This window comes from Myotis lucifugus, unplaced genomic scaffold (genome assembly GCF_000147115.1).
Source record: "Myotis lucifugus unplaced genomic scaffold, Myoluc2.0 scaffold_0, whole genome shotgun sequence".
NCBI classification, from domain to species: domain Eukaryota; kingdom Metazoa; phylum Chordata; class Mammalia; order Chiroptera; family Vespertilionidae; genus Myotis; species Myotis lucifugus.
Window position 1 is genome coordinate 38,758,071 of NW_005871048.1, and position 24,845 is coordinate 38,782,915.

Here is a 24,845-nt window from a genome sequence, read left to right on the forward strand (position 1 = left end):
GTCTCAGCTCATGACCGCTTTGTTCTTGTTGAAATTATGTTCATAATCCTGATTGGATAGGATAATTAAACATAGGATTATGAGATGCCCTGAAAAATAACCTAAAGTAAAATAAGTGAAACTACTAGGAAATTAATAGAAAATCATGAATCTATCTTCTGGGCAGAAATTGGGAATGAAGTAGCTCTAAATCAAAGTGTACAGAAAGTAGAAAGGACTTGGATTTATAAATGGATCTTTTGGTCACATTTATTTGCATTACACAGTTTCCAACTAAAGATGTCATTTCAAAATGAAAGAGAGAAAAAAAATCATCTTTTGAAAAAATAACATCAAAGGGTGGGAGTACAGCTGCAGGTTAATCTATAGTGAACATCACTGCAAAACAATTCTGTGTAAAGCTTTTCTACTTTATGTTCATAATTCATTGTTGTGGTAATTATTTTACTCCTCCCTTTTTTACTGTACAGTAATACATGCTAATTGTAGCAGAACTAGAAAGTAAATAAAAGTAAAATACTATACCACTTGATATTCTCATGCATATAAAAAATCAGGCCCTAGCCGGTTTGGCTCAGTGGATAGAGCGTTGGTCCCGAGTTAAGTTCCGGTCAAGGGCACATGCCCGGGTTGTGGGCTCGATCCCCAGTGGGGGACTTGCAGGAGGCAGCCGATCCATGATTCTCTCTCATTGCAGATGTTTCTATCCCTCTCTCCTTCTTCCTTCCTCTCTGAAATCAATAAAAATATATTTTAAAAAAATAAAAATAAATAATCAGGCTCATATGATAAATACACATACCTTAATTGTCTTTTCCTACCACAGTAGTTAAATCTATATATACTATTTTGTAACCAGCTTTATTTTTTAAACATATAATTAGGTCCATTCTTCCCATCAGTAATAAATAAAGGTCTGTATCTACTTACCTATTTATGGATTGCATACTGGGTTTGCCTTCTCACCTGATACTGAATATTTAGTTTATTTTAAGTTTATCGCTGTTATAAATAGTGCTGCATGGGCATTCTTGTATATATAACATCTTTATATATACATTTTTGTACACTTATTAAATTACTAGAGGCCCAGTGCACGAATTCGTGCACAGGTGGGGTCTGGCCGGCCTGGCCCCAGTCAGGGCAAATTGGGGCTGAGCCTGTCGGGAGGAGGAGATGGTAGGAGGTTGGCCTGCTGGCCGACCTGGATCAGGACCTCCGATCAGGGCTGGGCCAGCTGGGGGAAAGGGCCGCGGGCGATTGGCCAGTGGGCCCTGCCCCCGATTAGGGTTGGGGGACTGATTGGGGGTGGGCTGGCTGGCCCCTCCCCCGAATGGGGTGGGTTGGGGGTGCCGATGGGGGGGGGCAGCGGCCGGGGGGGAGGGGCCATGGGTGGTTGGCCAGCCGACTCTGCCCCTGATTGGGCGGGGGGCAGGGAGGGGCCGATCTGGAGTGCAACCTGACGGGAGGGGCTGCAGGAGATTGGCCGGCCAGCCCTGCCCCCTATTGGGGTGGGGGGTGCAATCAGGGGCAGGCCAGCCGGGGGAGGGGCTGCGGGCTTATTGTGGTAGGGCGGGCTGATGGGGGCACGCCTGGCGGGGGGGGGGGAGCGTTTGGCTGGCAGGCCCAGCTCTTGATCAGGGTGGGAGTGTCCAATCAGGAGCAGGCCAGCCAACCTCACGGCCCCACCCCCTGATCTGGCCGGTTCATTGGCCACAGTGGGTGTCATAGCAACCGGTTGTTAGGTTGTTATGGCCGTATGGTAGCTGCCTTTTTATGTATATAGATTTCCTTAGAATATATTCTTAGAATTGTTAGGATAAAGGCCATGCACACTTAGGAATTTTAAATTAGATTACCAAACTGTTCATTAAAAAAGTTGAACCAACTGTATTCCCAGGTCAGTTTTCTTTTATTATACTGACACTGAATATTACAATTTAGTTAATTTTTGCCAGTCTGATACACTAAAAGTGGTGTTTTTGCTTCTCGCATTTTTGCAATTTTTCTGTGACTTTTTTGACTGACTTTGCATTACTTTAACTTATGTTACCTTCTGTCAATTTATATTTGTGGAATCTGATTTCTTTTGGACCAAAATAGATCACTTTTCAAACTTTTGAAATTGCTAATTCAGGAATAACCTCCCAAACAAAAACACAGCTACCTGCATACTTTCCAACAAAAGAGCTAAATGGCGGTAAATATTTTTTTAAACAGGACTCTGTTTTTACTAGAATAAAACCCTTCACATTCTTCTTTCACAAGTAATCCATTATAAGTAGGACTTAGTTGGGGGAAACATTTCTTTTTGCCTCGAATCTTAAATAAAGGTGTCCTTAACTCCCAGTGTCCGACCTAAAAAGTACATATCAAATCTAAAGATTTTAAAGATCTTAGGATCTAATAAAGGTAAACATTTTTCCATATCAGGATGTAAAACAGACAATGAGTGCAGTGCTACTGTGGCTTTTTTATTTATGGATACTAACTGGAACTTTCTTTGTTCTCTTTTGGAAATGAGATACAGTTTGAATGTATTTGTAACTTGGAGTCCTACGTTAGTCATCCTTACCTTCTAAAGCATATTTCAAAGTTACAGAGGCACACAGGTTTTTCCAGGCAGCTCCTGAAGTTATGTTTTATAATATTAGTCACATTTTAAATTTTCTCTCAAGTCTGCAACCCAACACCATTCACACTGTTTTCAGCAATGAATAAAGAAATAAAATGTTATGTTAGTGTTTATTTAATACAAAAATAGATTATAGAATCTCAGCATGTATTTTTATCAAAAACCTTTTTGTGATCACTGCCAATTAAGGAGATACTTACAGCATCCTGCTTTCAGTAACCAAAGATGCATTCTGAGATCTAGAAAGCTTGATGTCGCAGAAGTACAGCCACAATACCATATTGATCACATCCTTTTGTGTATAAAACTTATATCCCCAGGGTTAGTAATTTTAAGTTTCTGCCCCCAAATCATTAATTTTGTATTTGTTCATTTCAAAATATTTGTAACCTGGCTGGCATGGCTCAGTGGCTGAGTGTCAACCTATGAACCAGGTGGTCACGGCTCACAATCCCCAGTGTGGGGTGTGCAGGAAGCAGCCGATCAATAATTCTCTATCATCATTGATGTTTTTCTCTCTCCCTCTCCCTTCCTCTCTGAAATCCATAAAAAATATTTTTTAAAAATATGTGTAAACCTGGTTCTTGTTTTTTATCCCTAATGAACACCATAGACTTTATGTAAAATATGTAGTTAAACTTAGGGATACATTTTTAATCAAAGTACAGTGTACATATTTTTTAATTCTTCCTGCCTTCTCTAATGTATTTACTACATAAAACAATGAGTAAAAATTTAGAAAATAGAGTTTAGATAAAGTGTCTGAGTAGATGGTAAAGGAGCCAGTTCCTTCAGCAACAATCTTTTTATCATTTCAGTGAAATATCCCAAGTTTTATTACCTTTTGTAGGGAAATCTTGGTGTATTTAGTATCTCAATTATAGTCTTAAATATGGAAACACTGGACTAGATGGTCTCTTCATGCTCCTTTTATCCTTAGAGTTGAATGAATTTATGCTTTAAGACCTCATCTCTGTAAGGAAGCGCGTTATGGTAAAGGAAAGAACCCCCCCCCGCCCCGAAAATGCTTATTTTGGTCACTTGATGCACCTTAGGCCCAGTGTACAGTATGTTATTTGATTGAAGCATCTTTCCATATTTCTCCCTCCTGTCATAACCTAGATATTATATCTAGAATGTAGACTAAACTCTTCATACTCACTAACCTTTGTGCATTTGGTTGCTCAGCTCTCTTAAGAGCATCATTTCAGAACTGAAGTAAAGTGAGTATCATTGTTTTTTAGAGATTATGTCATAGCTATTAATTGGAGGCAGATTCTTATAGCTTTGCTTTTTTCTTTTCAAGGTTGAAGAGATGGTGCAGAACCACATGACTTATTCATTACAGGATGTAGGTGGAGATGCCAATTGGCAGTTGGTTGTAGAAGAAGGAGAAATGAAGGTAATTCTCAGTGAAAAGTTATAGGTTGCTAATTGCACCTCTATTCCAGTCATATTGTCGTCATTGATATGAATAAGGATAACATTTAAAAATTACTTTTAAACACATTACTACATATGATCAAAGAAGCACCAGATATTAATAAATAAAATGTCCTTTTGCTTTCCTGGTTTAGCTTTTATATAATTTCTTTATGATCAAATCTATGCACAAACCATTCTGTTTTGCCTAAGCCATGGAGAAATAAAATTTTGTGGTTTAAATATGAACAGGCCACAATTAACTGATGGCTCTCTATTTGGATATTTCTCTCTTTTAAAAAATATTTTTTAATTTATTGATTTTTTAGAGAGAGAGAGAATAAGGGGGGGAGAGAGAGAGAAACATCAATGTGTTGTTCCACTTATTGGTTGATTCTTGTATGTGCACTGACCAGGAATCGAACCAGGGATCTGGGGCCCCTTGGTACACGGGACAACGCTCAGCCAACTGAGCCACACTGGCCAGGGCCATCTGTTTTTTTTAGATTCCACGTATAAGTGAAATCATACAGTATTTGTCTTTTTCTGTCTGACTGATTTCACTGTTGAAAGCTAATTTGTTGTTCAGGAGTTTTATATAGACTATGTTGACCAGAATTATTCTAGCAAATGGGGTGCAATATTAAGTGTTGGAATTTCCTCTCCTCCTGAATAGGGAACAAATCCTCCTATATAATAAAGAGGTAATATGCAGATTGACCATCACGCCCTCCCACAAGATGGCCAGCAGGGGAGGGCAGTTGTGGGAGATCAGGCCAACAGGGAAGGGCAGTTGGGGGGGACCAAGCCAAAAGGGGAGGGCAGTTGGGGGCGACCAGACTGGCAGGGGAGGGCAGTTGGGGCAACCAGGCCAACAGGGAAGGGCAGTTAGGGGTGACCGGGCCTGCAGGGGAGGGAGGGCAGTTGGGGGTGACCAGGCTGGCAGGGTGGGCAGTTAGGGGTGACCAGGCCTGCAGGGAGGGAGGGCAGTTGGGGGCAACCAGGCCAGCAGGGGAGGGCAGTTGGGGGCAACTGGGCCGGCAGAGGAGCAGTTAGGCGTCAATCAGGCTGGCAGGGGAGTGGTTAGGCGGTGATCAGGCGGGCAGGCAGAAGTGGTTAGAGGCAATCAGGCAGGTAGGTAGGCGAGCGGTTGGGAGCCAGCAGTCCTGGATTGTGGAAGGGATGTTGGCTGTCGGTTTACCGGCCGTCACTGAGGGGTCCCAGATTGGAGAGGGTGCAGGCTGGGCTGAGGGACCCCCCCCCCCCCTCCCCCAGTGCATGAGTTTCGTGTACTGGGCCTCTAGTAAGAAATAAGGTAGAAGAGACAGGCAAATGAGATACCAAAATGCTATAATTCTGATGATCTGATTGGATTACAACATGGAGACCAACTGTCACAATGTCTTGCTAATATGTTACCTCTAAACATGTTTCTGAGATACCTGTATAATCAGAGGCCTTTCCCACAAGAGCAAGCCATAAAAGCAGACCAGGATGCATGCTCTCTGCATAAGGGGTTGAGCCACATCTGCTTAGTTCTCCCTCTGTACTCACTATGCAGATAAGTCACTGTTTCTCCCTTAGGGAAGTTCCAGGAAGCGAAGGGACTAAGTAGAAAATAAGTGCTCCTACAACCCACAACATTAGAAATAAATTAGGGCTGGATTATAATATAACCCACTAAAGAGAATAGTCTACCCTTTGTAGCATTAGGTAAGCCACTATGCAAAGTAGCATTTTCAGAAGAGTAAGCTGATAGGGAAGCAGCAAGAGACCAAGAAAACCACTTGAGAAAGTCAGGTACAAGATGTTGAAAGTCTACCTAAAAGAGTAACCATAGTAGAAAAGTCAAGTTGTTTTTTATAGAAGATTGGTAATAATCTTAATAGCCTACGTGAAGTGTGAGAGAAAGAACCAAAAGTCTACACTACAGAGTTCCATTTCAGATGACTCGGAAAATAGCAGACCCAATAGCAAATAAGTAAGTGTGTAGGGAATGGAGTTTGGGGGGAGAGATTGTAAAAGAGAAACTTCATGTGAAATAACTAGTAGTATCTGGCTCCATGGGCACTCCATAAATTGAGAGCTGATTCTTCCTTTGGTAACATTGTTTAATCACTTGTCAAAAGAACTTATTACAGGCCCTGGCCAGGTGGCTCAGTTGGTTGGGGCGCATATGGGAAGCAACCGATCCATGTCTCTTCTCTCTTTCTCTCTCTCTCCCTCTCTCTCATCATGTCCTTAGGTGAGGATTTAAAAAAGAACTTATTACAGAGTTCTCTAAAGTAGCAAGCCCACAATAATTTTGAAATAACTAGTTTTAATCAGCACTCCAGTACACAACCTTATTATTTAAAGCAAGAGAGCATAGATCTTTATTACATTTTAGTTTTCAATCATTGATTCAGCAAATAGTTGCCTTACTGGGTTTCAGATACTATGCTAGATGCTGGGGATATATCAGTGAACACAGCCACCTTAAATCAGTATCCTTAAAGAGATTATGTTTTAACCAGGTTTATTTGTCCTTCTTTGCCATGTTGAACAGTCTTTGAGAATGTTCAGTAAATAATGCCTGATTTAAATTGATACATTCATTTTTTAATAACTCACAGTAATTAGTCATTCATCATATATGCATATTTTTTCATAGTTGAAATTTACCTTGGATTTGTAGTTTTAAATATTTTAATGTGTTAATAATTTAAAATTTTAAACTTAATTTTAACAGAATGTTTATGTTAAATAAAGAGATTTTCGTAAATCCTAAAAAGCTGTTAAATTTGCAAACATGCTTTCAAATGTTTACTTTAGGATTTTTAAACAGATTTTTAATTATGTCCTGTATAGGTATATAGGAGAGAAGTAGAAGAAAATGGGATTGTTCTGGATCCTTTAAAAGCTACCCATGCAGTTAAAGGAGTTACAGGACACGAGGTCTGCAATTACTTCTGGAATGTTGACGTTCGCAATGATTGGGAAAGTAAGCTGCTATTATTAATGTATTTTAATATAATTATTATTTAGAATTTAATATCAAATCCAATCTGATTTTCTTCATATGATCTTTAGTTTGCAAAGTCAATGTAGAAAATATCTGGAGAATCATATAGGGGACTGATAATACTTTATATTTAAATAAAGTTTTTCACACTATAAAATGCTTTGCAGTATTTTTTAGCATTTGATTTAATACCTCAACAATTTTGCATAGATAGGTAATGAAGTAAAATTCAGATAGGTCAAGTGACTTGTCAAAGGCCACAGACCTAGTAGGTGTAAAAGCCAGGACTAAAACTAAGGTTTCTGTTTTATCTACTTTTCTCCTAGATTGTTTTGTTTCCCTGGTAAATCCTACATGAATCCTGCTGTGGTTTGTTTAGTTACTTTGGCAGGGGGTGTTTCCCTTAGACACCAGATTGCATAAATAGATACTTTTGAACATCATAAGACGTATATCAATGACAGTTTGACAATCTTCCCAGTAAATACAGTTACCTAAACCTAGATAGAGCAGTTTATTCAGCTTCAGTAAATTAGGGATTATAGGGAGGGGTCATAGTGTTAGGGAATAATTTGTGCCTGAGTAATGCAGTGTTGATATAGAATCGCCTTCTTGCTGTGGAAGCTAAATGTTGGATAAAGGAAAATAAGATTTCCTGGTGATCAGCTCCCACAGCCACCATCTATAGCCCTAATACTAGGTATTAACTACCTTCCATTTGAACTTAGCCCAAGTGGGGCAGAATCCTGTTCATTCTACTATAATGTTCATTTGTAATTGACTCTCAGTATAAGTGAATTAATCACCTTCTAGGAAAAAGCAATGTCTTTTTGGCTACTAATATTTTCCCTTCATTTCAGCAACTATAGAAAACTTTCATGTGGTGGAAACATTAGCTGATAATGCAATCATCATTTATCAAACACACAAGGTAAATATCTCTTCATCCCTAAAGGATTTCACTATAATTCAAACAGACATATAAATTGTCTAAAATAAAATTTGACAGGAAATTAAATGCCAGAAAAGATCTAAAGGCTTTATTAATAATTCAGGAATGCAAATATTTTTCTAGCAGCTAGTCTATAGGAGATTGATAGTTATCGAATATGAAAGTGAATCATAGTTTCCTATGACATCAATATAATAAGAAGTGGAAAAGTATGTTATTTGCCTGTGTTAAGACTAATAGATATGAAAATGATCTTAAGTGGATTATCTAAAAACAATGAAAAGTTGCTGAGCATAACTACTGAGAAGTTGGTCATACACCAGAGCACACCGAAGCATTGTCATTTAAATTGATTCCCTTTTACTTCATTTCTTCCTTTGCTAATCTATATTTAACATTTTAGAATAATATTCATCTTACTTTATTCTACTCTCTTCCCCTTCTGAAAATTGCCAAATAGTATTTCAAATAAAGAATAATAAACTTGGAAGAGATCCACAAAAAGTAATATTATGTTATATAGGAAATATAATGATTCAATAAGTACTTCATTTTTTATTCAAGTGACTTTTATTTTTTTAATGTATCTTTATTGATTTCAGAGAGTAAGAGAGAAGGAAAGAGAGATAAAAACATCAATGATGAGAGAGAATCATTGATTGGCTGCCTCCTGCACATCCCCTACTGGGGATCAAGCCCACAACCCAGGCATGTGCCCTTGACCAGAATCAATCCTGGGATTGATCCTTCAGTCTGCAGGCTGACGCTCTATCCACTGAACCAGCTAGGGTTCAAGTGACTTTTTAATTGAGCTGAATATGTGAAAATATTTGAGATTTGCTCTGTATTTCTTAAACTCAGTCTTTCACCTGAGGCATTTTATATCTAACTAGAGGCCCAGTGCACGAAATTCATGCACTGGGGGCAGGGTTCCTCAGCTCCGCCTGTGCCCTCTTGCAGTCCGGGACCCCTCGGGGGATGTAGCAGTGTGCCAAGCGGCAGGCGGCCAGGGAGGAGCCCAAATTGGGGCCGGGCGCTGCTCACGCTCATCCTGGTCTGCTGCGCCAGCTGCCACGGAGTTGGGAGAGGCTCCTGTTGTGGCAGCTGCGCTCCCCAGCCGTGAGCCCAGCTTCTGGCTGAGTGGCGCTCCCCCTGTGGGAGCACACTGACCACCAGGGAGTAACTCCTATGTTGAGCGTCTGCCCCCTGGTGGTCAGTGTGCATCATAGCAACCGGTTGTTCCACTGTAACAGTCACTTAGGCTTTTATTATATAGGCTAGAGGCCCAGTGCATGAATTCATGCACCAGTGGGGTCCTTCCACCTGGCCTGCGGGATTGGGCTGAAACTGGCTCTCCAACATCCCCCAAGAGGGTCCTGGATTGCGAGAGGGCTCAGGCCAGACCAAGGGACCCCACTGGTGCACGATCGGAGCTGGCAAGGGACGTGGGAGGTTGTCCAGCCGGGGAGGGACCACGGGAGGGCTCCAGGGCATGTCTGGCCTGTCTTGCTCATTCCCGATCAGCCAGACCCCAGCAGGAAGCTAACCTACCAGTTGGAGCATCTGCCCCCTGGTGGTCAGTGCACGTCATAGCAAGCGGTTCAGTGGCCCTAGCATGTCATTAGCATATTATGCTTTGATTGGTTGAACGGTCAACCAGACACTTAGCATATTAGGCTTTTATTATATAGGATGACTATAAGCTAGGCTTCATTTTACATGGTAGCTGCTCAAGAAATGTGTAAAAATGAAGATTCTATTTCAACATACAGATTTGTGCAGGGTTTAAGTGTAATCTGAAATTTAGTAGATGTTAAAATATCAATTAATTGCTCTATAATTTAGAATAAAGATAAATGGCCAATAATTTAGAATCAGAAGAATCTTATTATTTGATGATAATTGATCCAGGAAAACAATCTGCCAATATTTCACTTGGTAAATAATAGATGGAAGGGAGGATTATATAGGTTGTATTAGGTTTATTTCTTGAAAAATAAAACTAAAAATTATTAAAATAATGTATCATACATAACAAAATTTAAGTTACAATTATAATTATTTGAATAAAAAAATCCTGGCATATTTCTTTTTCAACAAAATCCAATAACGCTATGTACATCTTTTTTCTTTAGATTTGGCTTCTTTTATAATATGGTCTTAAAGAGGACTACTCATCTTCTAATATTTAAGTCATCTCATTCTTTAAATTTCTCTCATCATCCTCCTTTTGGATTTGCATTTATTAGAAGCTAACCTACCGGTTGGAGCATCTGCCCCCTGGTGGTCAGTGTGCATCATAGCAACCGGTATAGTGTGCTATGAAGCACACTGACATTAATTAATAATAATTAATTTATTATTCTTTATTTGAAATACTATTTGGCAATTTTCAGAAGGGGAAGAGAGTAGAATAAAGTAAGATGAATATTATTCTAAAACTTTAAATGTATTTAAATATCAAATATCATTCTAACATGATTAAACTTTCATTTATTACTAGTTTCACACACATTTCTCCAACACTACTTTTGTTGACTGCATGAAATTTTGTATCTTTAAAATATAAACCATTTCACTTTGCAAATGATTTGTGTTGTGTTGACACTAAGTTGTTGGCTACTTTTTATAGTCAACAATCAGAAAAGACAAGGCATATTTTCTCTCATTTAAAAGTACAAAAGCCCCAGTTTTCTGAGACCTAGGGACCATATCATTCCAACAGTATATGTTTCTCCTTGTATACCATAAAACTCAAAGATTCTGTCTACCTGATTTGGAATTCTTCAAGTGTGATTATATCAAAAGAGTAGTCTTCTTTCCCTAAAATCTTTGCTTAAAGTCTCTGAACAATTTAAGCTGAGGTTTAATACTATAGTTAAAAGAAAGATATTACCAGGGTTTGAGGAAGGGGGTGTAATGCTGTGTCATTTCTTAGTAGGTACAGAGTTTCTATTTGGTATGATAACAATTTTTTGAAAATGTGGTAATGCTTACATAACATTCTGAATGTATTCATGGCAATGAATTGTATACTTAAAAATAGTTTAGCAAATTACTACAATTTATAAAAAAATAAAAATAGCAGAACACTATTCCTTTGCTATAGTTCTGCAAAGCCATTAACTCACTGTCCATAATTAATCCCTTGGTGGGTGTTCTCAGATGCTTTTCATTTAAAATTTGACAGATTTTTACCTTCAACTAAGATATTTATTGATTTTACATTTGTTTCTCTGTTAGTTACATATTACAAATGAATAAAGAATTGTTCAAATTTTCAAATGATTTTTACTTCTTCCACAGAGAGTGTGGCCTGCTTCTCAGCGAGATGTATTATATCTTTCTGCCATTCGAAAGATACCAGCCTTGACTGAAAATGACCCTGAAACTTGGATAGTTTGTAATTTTTCTGTGGATCACGATAGTGCTCCTGTAAGTGCATTGTATAAATGTGTACAATTGTATAATATAAAGCTAACTATACATGCAGTACAAAAATGATAAACACATGCCAGACACACACAGATACTAGAGTTGATAATTCTTAGATTTTGTATTATTTTGGCTTCTTAGAATAATATAACCTGTGTATTATCTGAAGGACAGTAGTCATGGCTGTGAACATTTCAGCAGGTCTCTTTTCCTTTGTTCCTGAGATGAGGTGAGACAGCACTGATAGGTAGTATATGCAGACTACTACTCACAGTTGCCTCTTAAGTCATGATCAACTACTGGCAAAACCTCTGGTTGCTACCTCGATTTAGCTCCATTTACTACGTAAAAGGAGGAGAAATCTTATCAGTTTGGCATGTGTTGTTTGATCCTTGTAAGATTTTGTTGAATATTTTGATGAGTTGAGGTTTCAGCTTACTTAGTATAGTATTATTAGACTAGTAGAGATTACAAAATACTGGGTATCTGCTATACTGCTGTTTCATTTTTATTTTTTGTTTTGGCAGCTGAACAATCGATGTGTTCGTGCCAAAATAAATATCGCTATGATTTGTCAAACCTTGGTTAGCCCACCAGAAGGAAACCAGAAGATTAGCAGGGACAACATTTTATGCAAGATTACATATGTAGCTAATGGTATGTATTTCGTTGTTTGTTTTTGCTATTTGGTAATGTGGATGTTCTTAGTGTGATCTACATGATAACTAACCATTTGGACAAATACCATTACAAATGCCTTTTGAGTTTTTATCCTTTAGATTAGTAATTTTTAATTTGGAAAGATGTATATCAAACTTTCAGGAAATATACATACCTGCCTTCCACCCCAGAACTACTATATCAGAATTTTTTAAGCTTGGACTAGATAGGTAAATTTTAAAACTTTAGGCCAACTGGCGTGGCTCAGTAGTTGAGTATCAACCTATGAACCAGGAGATCATGGTTCCATTCCTGGTCAGGGCACATGGCCTGGGTACAGGCTCGATCTCCAGTCGGGGGCATGCAAGAGGCAGCTGATGTTTCTATCTCTCCCTCTCCCTTCCTCACTGAAATCAATAAAAATACTTTTTTTTAAAAACTTTATATTAAGATCACTATCACATATCCTTGGTTTTAAGAACCATTTTATTAAGTATTTACCTAAAAGAATATACGTAGAATTAGAAATGTAAGCAACAGTGGGAAAGGAAATTAGCAGTTCTTTTTCTTTTTTTTTTCTTTTAGTGGTTCTTTTTCTTATTGTCAGGCTTGCTCATTTTTTTCATCATTGATTGGTCCCTAATCCTTATTAGTTGTTACTTACATGTTTGTTTTATATTGACTTGCTGCTGGACAGCCTTGTTGCTTTGGTTCCTTATTACTAAACCCATTTCCTACTTGTAGTAGTTATTGAAATCCAAATCCTCATACCTTCTTTATACAGGACCATAACTGCTAGTGTTCTTTAAAGAGATAGTTATGCCTGAGTAAGTTATTATCCCATACTAGAGGCCTGGTGCACAAAATTCGTGCACTCGGGGGGAGAGGAGGGTCCCTAAGCCCAAATTGTGAGAGGGCGCAGGCCAGGCCTAAGGACCCCACTGGTGCACGATCGGGGCCAGGGAGGGATGCAGGAGGTTGGCCAGTGGGGGAGGTACCGCGGGAGGACTCCAGGCATGTTTGGCCTGTCTCGCTCAGTCCCGATCAGCCAGACCCCAGCAGCAAGCTAACCCACCAGTCAGAACATCTGCCCCCTCGTGGACAGTGCACGAGCAGTTGAGCGGCCTTAGCATATCATTAGCATATTACACTTTGATTGGTTGAATGGAAGACTATACAACTGGACACTTAGCATATTAGCCTTTTATTATATAGGATAATAAAAGGCTAATATGCAAATCGACGGAACAGCAGAACGACCGATTGCTATGACGCGCACTGACCACCAGGGGGCAGACGCTCAACGCAGGAGCTGGCCCCCTGGTGGACAGTGCGCTCCCACAGGGGGAGCGCTGCTCAGCCAGAAGCTGGGCTGACGGCTGGCAAGCGCAGCGGTAGTGGTGGGAACCTCCACAGCAGGCAGACATCCCCTGAGGGCTCCCAGACTGCGAGAGGGTTCAGGCTGGGCTGAGGGACCCCTCTCCCCTTGAGTGCACGAATTTTTGTGCACTGGGCCCTCTAGTCTATATATATATATATATAATAGCCCAGCCGTGGGCAAACTACGGCCTGCGGGCCGGATCCGGCCCGTTTGAAATGAATAAAACTAAAAAAAAAAAAAAAAAAAAAGACCATACCCTTTTATGTAATGATGTTTACTTTGAATTTATATTAGTTCACACAAACACTCCATCCATGCTTTTGTTCCGGCCCTCCGGTCCAGTTTAAGAACCCATTGTGGCCCTTGAGTCAAAAAGTTTGCCCGCCCCTGTAATAGCCTAATATGCAAAGTGTCCCCTCAGGAGTTCAACTGACCGGGAGTCCCATCGCCAGCTATGACATGCGCTGACCACCAGGGGGCGGCACAGAATGAAGGGCCTCAGCTGGCAGCCAGCAGCCACTAGGGACCCTACCCGTGCATGAATTTCGTGCACTGGGCCTCTAGTTTGATTATAGTAGAGTTTAATGAAAAGATCTGCCTCAACCTAAAGTGTAGCTGTACTAATATTTAAATATATTTTAGGGAAGTAAGAACAATTTAGAAAGGTAATAAATGCTTTCTTATTTGCTCTCTGTTCTTGTTTGGTAGTTAATATGAAGGATTAATGGTCAAGACTTTTAAGAGATGCCAATTGTTCCAACATCATGAAATTTTTTAAAGCAAAGGAACAAAATGAGTGCTTCATGTGTATTTGGAGAATTGTATCTTAACATTTTAATTTTTCTTTAACTCGTAGTGAACCCCGGAGGATGGGCACCAGCCTCAGTGTTAAGGGCAGTGGCAAAACGAGAGTATCCAAAGTTTCTAAAACGTTTTACTTCTTACGTCCAGGAGAAAACAGCAGGAAAACCTATTTTGTTCTAGTATTAACAGGTACTGGAAGATAGATGTTATCCTTTTAAATTTTGACTAACATGACTCTGTAGACCAGGAATGGGGAACATTTTTTCTGCCAAGGCCCATTTGGATATTAAAACATCATTTGCAGGCCAAACAAAATTATCAGCCTAAAAATTAGCCTGCTATATTTGGTCAAACATTTAATTTACTCACCCCTAATGCCTTGGCAGGACCAGACCAAATGATTTTGTGGGCCTTATACGACCCACAGGCCAGACATTCCCCACCCCTGCTGCAGATACTAAAATTTAGTTAACTGTTGAAAGTAGTTTCTGTGTTTTATGATGTTCCCAGATAAAGAGTTGTTGTTTTTATAGCCTTAAAACTTACATTTTTATCTTTCTATGTTAAATAATACCTGCTTATTTAAAGAAATTTCAACATTATAGAACTGCAGAATTTCAGAAGTACAAATTCCCTATATCTTTCCCTTTGCAGAAATTACTGTTAGGTTTGTGATATATTCTTCCAGATTTTTACATGTATGTACTTACATATATGAATTTTTAATTGTTTAAAAAATACGTTTATATTATTTTGCAGCTTGTTTTTCTACTTAATAATAAATTTTAACTATTATTCCATATAAAGATACGAGACATATACAACCATCTCACTGTTTTAAAATGTTATATAAATGTTGCAGAATTTATTAACTAGTCTCTATGGTAACATCTGTTTTGGTTTCATATTTTTACTGTCAAATAATGCTGCATTGAACATCTTTGTGCAAGGAGCCAGAATCTTTAATTATCTGTAAATAAGTGATGTGTTAACATGGTTCAAAAGTCAAAAGTATGAAAAGATAGAGTAAAATTTATCCCCTATTCACTCAGTTTTGTCCTCCCTCCACACACAGAAAAGTGTATTAACTGATATTACTAGTTTCTTTGTATTTTTAATGCCTGAATAAGCAAATACAATTATAATCTTCCCACAGATACTCTTTTGTTGTTGAAGAAAATGTAGCATACTATAAACACCGTTCTGCATCTTGTTTTTGCACTTTATTATCTTGAAGGTTTTTACAGTTCAATGGGGAGCCTCTTTTTTTAAGGCTATATAGTATCTCATTGTTTGAATGTACTCTTGCCATGTAGTTTTAATTGTACTTCTCATATTATGAATGAGTTTGAGCGTCTTTTGGTCCATTGGAGAACATTTGTATAATTCTGTTTCTGTGAACTCTCAATGTGTGTTAGCATTTAAATGTTTTTCTTTAAAATTTATTTTTAATCCTCACCCAAGGCTATGTTTTTTTATTTTTATTTTTTATTTTAGAGAGGGAGGAAGGGAGAGGGAGAGCAACAGAGAGAAACATCAATCAGTTGCCTCTTATATGCATGCACCCTGGCCAGAAATTGAGACCACAACCTGAGTATGTGTTCTGACCAGGAATCAAACCCACAACCTTCTGGTGCATTGAACGATGCTCCAACCACACTGCCCAGGGCAGCATTTAAATTTTTAATAGAAGCTTGGCTGGCATGGCTCAGTGGTTGAGTGTTGATCTATGAACTAAGAGGTCATGGTTTGATTCCCAGTCAGGGCACATGCCCGGATTGCAGGCTCGATCCCCAGTGTGGGGAGTGTAGGAGACAGCCAATTAATGATTCTCTCTCATCATTGATGTTTCTTTTCTTTTTTTAATTAAATCTCTATTCAGATTATTACAGTTGTTTCTCTTTTTTCCCCCCATAGCTCCCCTCCACCCAGTTCCCACCCCACCCTCTGCCTTTACCTCCCTCCCCCCCACTGTCCTCATCCATAGGTGTATGATTTTTGTCCAGTCTCTTCCTGCACCCCCCACACTCCTTTCCCCCCCGAAAATAGTCAATCCACTCCCTTTCTATGCCCCTGATTCTATTATATTCACCAGTTTATTCTGTTCATCAGATTATTTATTCACTTAATTTTTAGATTCACTTGTTTATAGATGTGTATTTGTTGTTTATAATTTGTACCTTTACCTTTTTCTTCTTCTTCCTCCTCTTAAAGGATACCTTTCAGCATTTCGTATAATACTGGTTTGGTGGTGATGAACTCCTTTAGCTTTTTCTTATCTTTGAAGCTCTTTATCTGACCTTCAATTCTGAATGATAGCTTTGCTGGGTAAAGTAATCTTGGTTGTAGGTTCTTGCTATTCATCACTTTGAATATTTCTTGCCATTCCCTTCTGGCCTGCATAGTTTCTGTTGAGAAATCAGCTGACAGTCGTATGGGTACTCCCTTGTAGGTAACTGACTTTTTTTCTCTTGCTGCTTTTAAGATTCTCTCTTTGTCTTTTGCTCTTGGCATTTTAATTATGATGTGTCTTGGTGTGGTCCTCTTTGGATTCCTTTTGTTTGGGGTTCTCTGTGCTTCCTGGACTTGGAAGTCTATTTCTTTCACCAGGTAGGGGAAGTTTTCTGTCATTATTTCTTCAAATAGGTTTTCAATATCTTGCTCTCTCTCTTCTTCTGGCACCCCCATAATTCGGATGTTGGTACGTTTGAAGTTGTCCCAGAGGCTCCTTACACTATCTTCATATTTTTGGATTTTTTTTTCTTTTTGTTTTTCCGGTTGGGTGTTTTTTGCTTCTTCGTATTTCAAATCTTTGACTTGATTCTTGCAATCCTCTAGTCTGCTGTTGGAACTCTGTGTAATATTCTTTATTTCAGTCAGTGTATGATTAATTTCTAGTTGGTCCTTTTTCATAACCTCGAGGGTCTCACTAAATTTATCGGCGGTCTCACTAGACTTATTGAGGGTCTTACTAAATTTATCGGCGGTTTCTAGAAAATTCTTGGAAAACCTTATAAGTGTGGTTTTGAACTCTATATCCAGTAGTTTGCTTTCCTCCATTTCTGTCATTTGTGACCTGTTTCTTTGTCTCTGCATTTTTTATGCTTCCCTGTGTTGGTAGAGTGGCTTTCTGTGCTAGGTGTCCTATAGGGCCCAGTGGTTCATCCTCCCTAATTACCTGAGGTGGACACTCTTGGTGTACCCCTTTGTGGGCTTTGTACACAGTCTTGTTGTAGTTAAGCCTTGATTGTTGTAGGTATCACTGGGAGGAATTGACCTCCAGGCCAATTGGCTGTGAGAATCAGCTGTGTCTGCAGTGGGGGAACTTCTGTGCTGGAGACACCCTTCTGGGGCAAGACTTGCTTCAGTGGGGCTTTGGTGCTCACTGAGTCTGCCCCCTGAGTGTGTCCCTTATGGATCTGAGGAGTTGTAATCTGGATGGTCCCACTCTGACCACTGGGTACACTGGCTCTTGGATCTAAGGAGGTGCTAATTTAGCCTCTGCCTGAGGCTACCCAGCAGGAGCCCTGCTGTGAAGCAATGCAAGCTGCTGTGGGGCCTTGGGCCTTCTTTTGAAAGTTCTGGGTTTCTCTGGCTCAGCTGCAGTTTGTTAGGTAATTTTCAGATTGCAAAGGGCCAGGCCTTTCATATGCAAAAGCCTCTGTGCACAGCTTGGGTGGGGCGGGGTCTCTGGGGATCAACAGGGCGGAGCAAGCAGCTATGGCTGCTCCTCAGTCCTACCCTAAGAGGCCCCACTTCTCAGTGTCCCAGCAGTCGCTGCAAGTACCTCTGAGAGAAAGCCACCCTCGAGTTCCGACCGATGCCAGACAGTCCAGTTTCTCCCCGTATGAGTCTGGGTCTCCAGAGACTTTCCTGGAACTGGAGTTCAGAGCAGTCAGGAGCTTGAGACTCCCTCCCGATTGAAAAAGACAACCATGTCCTCAGTTTCCAGCCCTTTCCACGTGCGCCTCCGTACCTCTGCACTTTTCTTCCAACACCGCACCTCCTCTGAGTCTCAGTGTGCTTTTCTCTTTCCTTCTAGTTGTAGAATTTCCACTCAACCAGCCTTCCTGTGGTTCTGGATGATGTCCGTTTTGTCTTTTAGTTGTATTTTTGAAGTTGTTGTGCGAGGCAGCAATTTCCGGTGTTTACCTATGCCGCCATCTTGGTTTCTCCATTATTGATGTTTCTATCTCTTTACCTACCTCTTTGAAATCAATTGAAAAAAATTTGTAATAGATATTACCCAAGTATAAGTTACAGGCAGTAAGTATATATGAACATCTTCTCATTCTTTTCTATACTGAATGTTAAATCATTGGCTGAGAAATTTATATTCTTGAGTAGATAAAAATAATATAGTCAACCATATGACTGATGTCTTTAATTAAATCTGGTTTCTGAAGCTGTCTATAGTATATCTTTTTGTTTTGTTTTATTTTGTTAATCCTCACCCTAGGATATTTTTCCATTGATTTTTAGGGAGAGTGTAAGCAGGAGGGAAAGACAGAGAGAAACATTGATGTGAGGAAAAGCACATCGATTGGTTGCCTCCTGCATGAGCCCTGACGAGGGCCCAGGCCAGGGAGGAGCCTGTAACCAAGGTACATGCCCTTGCCGGAATCGAACTCGGGACCCATTGGTCTGCAGCCTGCCGCTCTATCCACTAAGCCAAACTGGCTAGGGCTATAGTATGTCGTTTTTAAAAAGACCTGAAAAGCTAAATCTATTATCACATGCTAACACAAGGGTTATTATTGCACTGACGTCCTAGATCAGGGGTCCTCAAACTTTTTAAACAGGGGGCCAGTTCACTGTCCCTCAGACCGTTGGAGGGCTGGACTATAGTTAAAAAAAAACAAACTATGAACAAATTGCTATGTACACTGCACATACCTTATTTTGAAGTAAAAAAACAAAACGGGAACAAATACAATATTTGTATTTGCATGTGGCCCGCAGGCCGTAGTTTGAGGACCCCTGTCCTAGATATTTAGATTTTCCCAGGAAAAAGGTGACCAGAAAATGTTAAACAGATTCTGGCCTTACTGATCTGAATGCTTAGTGTTTTGGAATACAGCCTGACCTTTGAGGAATTCTCTTTCTTCAGGCATAAGTGCGTTGCCTAAATGTGCTGACTATTTTTAGACTATTTTGTACTTAGGATTATTATGACTAGATCTGGACACATAATTTCTGCACCATATTTGTCAAACCAGAAACCTGATGCCACACAATGGCAGTAGACTTGTCACCTTGCCTAAAGATTTCTAAAAAGTTGCTGTTTGCTCTAACCAAGACTAAGTATTCAACTCTGTCTGCTTTCTCTCTTCACCCCCACACCCAGCCTTACTTGCAGGGCAGAAAATATAACCATGTATTAAGCAGGATAAAATCAGAATGCAGTTATATACAGGGTCAAGCAAAAGTGGTTTACATTTGGGAGTATGCAAAACACATAGTTTATTCTTGTATTACATATTTATTAAATATTGTATTCTTTTCCATACAAACAACTGTAAACCTTATTTTGCCCACCCCTGTATAGAACATGTTCTCAACTATGTTTGAGAGGACTAATTTCTTAAACATTTCAAATATACACACTCACACATTACTAGCATTTGCCTCTAAACTGTTTGATTTGGAGCATTGTTTTATTGACTGACTGTGTGTGGCGGGAAGCGGGGGGCGGTGTCCTCATTCTTCTTTAGTGGACCTAGGAGGGAAGTGGTTGAAATCCCTTGGAAAAAAAATTCAAGGGGGAGGAGGTAGCATTGTTTGTGGACCTTTCTGTATGTATGTAAAGATAGAAATAAAAAAAAGACTCACTGGCCAACAATTAGCACTGGCCTTGAATCCATATTGAGCTTCTTTCTGACAAAGAACCTAAATTCTAACCTTAACATGTGGTAAAAATCTTTGTTCACCTAAAGTAATGTTTGTTTCATAATAACGAAGATGTATCTATGAAGTGGATTCTAGCACTGTAACCTTAAGAAAACTAACATGCTTAACTTCGGTGATGGAGAAGTAACTGTCATTAATCAGCATCGTCTTTAGAGAAATTCCATAAAGTTAATAAGGTCCAAAGATTTTCAAAACTCGTAGTCAGATTTCTTAAACACATTTGATGATGTCTGTGCCTGTTTGTTTTTTAAGTCTTTTCATAGCCTAAGTAAATTTTTAAAATTCTTGAAAAATTACATAGCATAATTTTTATTGAATACTAAGAAGGAAATGCCAGTTTGTGGGGTACAAATCCAGAGACCTTTGGTTGATTCCCTCTTTGTTTACCTGTAGTAAGTACATTACCCTTTTACATTTCTAGCTTTCAGAGATTCCTTATACCTTCTGTTCCTTCTGATGAACAGTTTTATATTCTTAAAGTTGAAAATCCTTTAAAGATAAATTTTAAGAGAGAATCTATGCATTCCATGAATTCAGAGGGTAGGGGGAATCTATTCTGGTAGTCTTGCCGTTGTTAGCAATATATTGCTGAATTTTTAATTTGTCATTTTCTTTCCTACAGTGACTGAAACAAGGCTGTGTGACATTCCATGTTGGAGGGAAAACTTAAAAAAAACCACACACACACACAAATTGAATGCTCTAAGCTGGAACGTAGGATCTACAGCCTTGTCTATGGCCCAACACCTTGACTTTGTGTACAAAAATGAAGAAATGTTGCAATAGCAAAGCTGAACGTCTAACCCAAGCTGTCTACCGCTAGACCTCCATGCTCAGCTATAATTATAAATACATGTAAAATTACATGTACATGGCTATATTTTTATTTGCTTGCTCCTAAAAGAGAGAAAAATCAACTTTGAATCACAACTAGGAATTGATGCTTTAATTTTTGGAAACTTTTTCAGAATTTTTAATTTAGTATATGGTCCAGCCTAAGATCCTCTGTTGTATCAGGTTTTGTGCACAAAAGAAAAGCACGAAAGTGGAATGCTCATGGGGCATGTGCTTTCTGTGCACCAAATACCTGGACGGGGCTCTTTTTTCAGGCCTGCAGTTCAGTCTGTGTCTAGAATTTTTCAACCTTTTTTTTTTGCTTGTATAATCATAGAATTCATTGCTGCTTATTTCTGTACTGATTCATGTAGTAATGTAAAGTGTCTCTTAATAACTGAGGGCTGTTAATAACCTGTGATTTTGCCTTTTCTATATTCTTACTCCCGTGAAGAACCTTTGTTCTGATGGAGAAAGAATGAAAAGCTTTATTCCTCTCCCCCCTCCTACAACCCCAGTTATCTTTATAGTTCCTGTATTTTTAGTTGTGTTCTGTACACTATAGCTTTTTTTTTTTTTTTTCAGTTTGTTAGAAACAGAATTTGGCAGTTTCTAAATTGGTTCTGCCTGCCTTTGAACAGAAACATCTGTATAAATCTTGTGGGTATAAACTGCTTTCTGGAAAAATGGTTAGGATAAAATGAACTCAGAATTTTTAATGAAATTTGTAAGGATATGCAGTTATTACTTGTGAAAGCAAATCAGACTGAGTTTGACATTTGATTCAATATTTTTAGGACTCAGTAACCGGTATGTTTTTTAGTTTTTCTAATTTGGGTTAGTTTAAAAGATATATTGCAAGATACGCATAGAAATGTGAGCAGTGCTTCTGTTTGCCTTTTGATCAGAAACTTCAGCAGAGCTTTAACGTATTCCATGTGATTCAGACTGAGATTCTTTCCTTAGTGGCTATAAGAACTTAAATGTAAAATCCTTTTTTAGTTTTATTAGTTTTAGGCCTTTGTGAAAAACCGTGAAGCATGAAGTTGAGGCAAGGAATTATACTCATCGAAGTAGAAATGACTGCCCACTTCAAAATCTTCATTATGTTTCTACACAAACGTGCTTGCATAAATCAGAGGCAGGCATTTTGTAGATGCTTTGCTGACTTACTCATCTCTGTAGAAACACAGAAATCCAACCCATTTTGTAAAGCAGAAAGTCATGTCACGTGGAACATGTCTTGTATATATTTCATATGTGGTATTGGAGTCTTAATGATAAATGCAAGGTGATAATTTAATGATGGGATTAGTCTGGTCACTTCATATGCACAATCCTGGAGGTGAATTACTTGCATCAAATATAGTGGTATTTATTATTCTGTACAGAGAGGAAATACATATAAAACATATGCTTACATTACATGCACGCAGATTTCATGCTCCATAAATCTTTTCTATTTTTTAATTTACTTTTCTCTAAATGATGTGCATGGAATATGCCTTATTATAGAAAAATGCTGTTCATAATTTGACTACGTGGAAAAGTGCCTATGGTGGTAATGCTAGTAAGGCAAATAAGACAAATTCTATCAGTTTACTACATCACCAGTTAACATTTTATATTGTGATGTTTAAAAAAGAAAAGTTTATACCTCAAATGTGTATTTTATTTTACAATCAGCTGTGGGTCAGGGTGTGGGAGTATGGGAGGGTTGGGGAGGGAAGGTATATTCACCATAGATGCTGATGGAATCTTCAAAAAAAGTTCTGTATGCCCACTATAAATGTTTCTCTGTTTGCCATTTTTTTCTGGTAACTATCATGAACACAGACAAGTAACTCTTTCGTAACTAAATTAAATAGCTTTGTTTTTCAAAGGTATGGAAAGTTTACAAAGCAGTATCTAAATCTAATTATCATTAGTTGCATTTGCACTAAATGTTAATGATATACTTTTGCAATTCTGTAAATAAAATGATTACTCTAAAATATTTGTATTAAAAAGGAAAAGAAAAAGATACATTTTACCTTTAGATAACTGCACTGGTACTTTACTAGAGTTAATCCTGTCCAACCAGATTTAGAAATGAGTAGGAGAGTATGAAAAGAATTTAAAACAGGTTATAATTTGGATAGGTACTAGCCCTTTAGACAATTTTCAGACCCTCTAGAATTCCGTGTGGCTAATTCCTACATACTCTGAATATACATGATGTTTTCTCATCCATAGTTATTTTCTACTTCTCTTCCCCAAGCCAAAAAAAATTATCTTTTTACTCTTTTTTCTACTCAGTTACTCTTTTTGTACTATGATAGAAACTTTAAAAATATTGGTGATAAGGGATTTTGTTCCCTGAGTGCCCGCTCTACAGTTCAAGAGAAAGAGCACAGTGTTTCAGTTAGAATTCAGGACTCGTGGTTTTGAGGTGGAGGGTGATCATAGCAGCTCTTGGTTTGGGATCGCCACAGGGGCAGCCAGACCTGGGAGGAGGTTGACTGGGAGAGGTGTAAGAATACAAAATAAGGCAATGGAGGAATAGGTTTCCCATTTTTCAGTTTCATCAACTAATTTGTACACCTATACAACATCAGTGTCGATTGCTTTGAGAAGTTTTTAGTAGGGCTGAGCTGGTTCTCGTGAAATTGTACTGGTTATCTTTAAACTTATCAGTTGTTTGTCCAATTAAACATTTTCTCCAGTATTTAGTCCAAGTTATACAGACGATGTATGTGGATTATCGTTATTGTTCATCTACAAACTCAAAACATAATCATTTTAAAGTACCTTGGGAGTGTATAGAGTGTAACTATTCTATAATAGCTTTATGATCCTGATGATGTTTTTTTAAAAAAAAAATAATAAAGTTGGATCTTCCATGTTACAATCGCAAAATTAAAACCAGTATTTAAAAGTGGAAAAGTATTAAAATATTATGGACAAATGTGCTTGTTTGATTGTTTTTCTTCACCCCACGATACTGTCCTTCATAATTCTCCGAGTAGTTAAGAGCTTGAAATACTCCAGTTTATTGTTCTTCAAACTAGGTTGTAGCCCAGCTAGGTATCAAGAAAACTGTTAGTGAGTTATGGTCCAATTATTTTCTTAAAACAGAATGGAATAATCAAGTACATAGAATAATAAAGGTAAATACTTTGTGACTATTTTTTCATATGTATAAATATGTGTGTATAGTGGGTTACAATTTAAAATGAATTTTTTACTATGTGTCATAGTCCAAAATTTTTTTTAATTGCTAGACAATGGAAGTATATATAGTTGGAAATTTCTAAAATGAAACTACAGTGCCAATCCACACATATTTAACTACATGAATTTAGCCATAATAAGTCATTTCTCATTTATTGAGTGCTAGATACATGAGAATGAGTAAGACAGGAATAATGATAAGAAGGTGGCAAATACTTCGGGTTTTAAGCTTTAAGTCCCTTGGCTTGTCAGGGTTAGTTTACAGGACTGCAGCAAGGGAGAAAACTAGGAGGAGACAGACTTTCTCCGGGGAGAAACATTGCAGGCTATGCAAAGTAGTTGATTTTTGTTCTGCCAGCAATGGGAGTCCCTGAGGGCTTTTTTGAACATTTTTCTTTTACACATCTGAGAAAAATCAGTGGGACTTGGTGCCCGGTTTTGTTTGGATGTGGAATAAATCAACTGTTACCATTGTTTTTACTTGTAAATAATTCCCATGCTAATGATAGAAATGAGGAGGGGAAATCAGGAGTTTTTAACTTGAGAAATGGAAGTGATAGCATCTCAAACTGTAGCTGCTTAGTAGTTACTACCA

General features: G+C 38.5%; 1 protein-coding gene across 12 annotated transcripts in view; it reads left to right on the plus strand.

Annotated features, from left to right (window-relative positions):
• COL4A3BP (collagen type IV alpha 3 binding protein) overlaps nt 1–23,984 on the plus strand; it is a 98,516-nt gene extending 74,532 nt beyond the window's left edge. For 9 of the 12 annotated variants that reach the window (XM_006081317.3, XM_023750665.1, XM_006081315.3 and 6 more), the window contains 6 exons: nt 3,942–4,037; nt 6,908–7,040; nt 7,922–7,992; nt 11,320–11,448; nt 11,976–12,105; nt 20,826–23,984. In XM_006081317.3, coding sequence (XP_006081379.1) covers nt 3,942–4,037; nt 6,908–7,040; nt 7,922–7,992; nt 11,320–11,448; nt 11,976–12,105; nt 20,826–20,989 — 723 coding nt within the window. In that variant the 3' untranslated portion in view covers nt 20,990–23,984. Of the gene's footprint in view, nt 1–3,941; nt 4,038–6,907; nt 7,041–7,921; nt 7,993–11,319; nt 11,449–11,975; nt 12,106–14,345; nt 14,483–20,825 lie in introns of all 12 variants that reach the window. The other 3 variants (XM_006081314.3, XM_006081316.3, XM_006081313.3) reach the window with 2 other exon arrangements.
• The last annotated feature ends 861 nt before the right edge of the window (nt 23,985–24,845 follow it).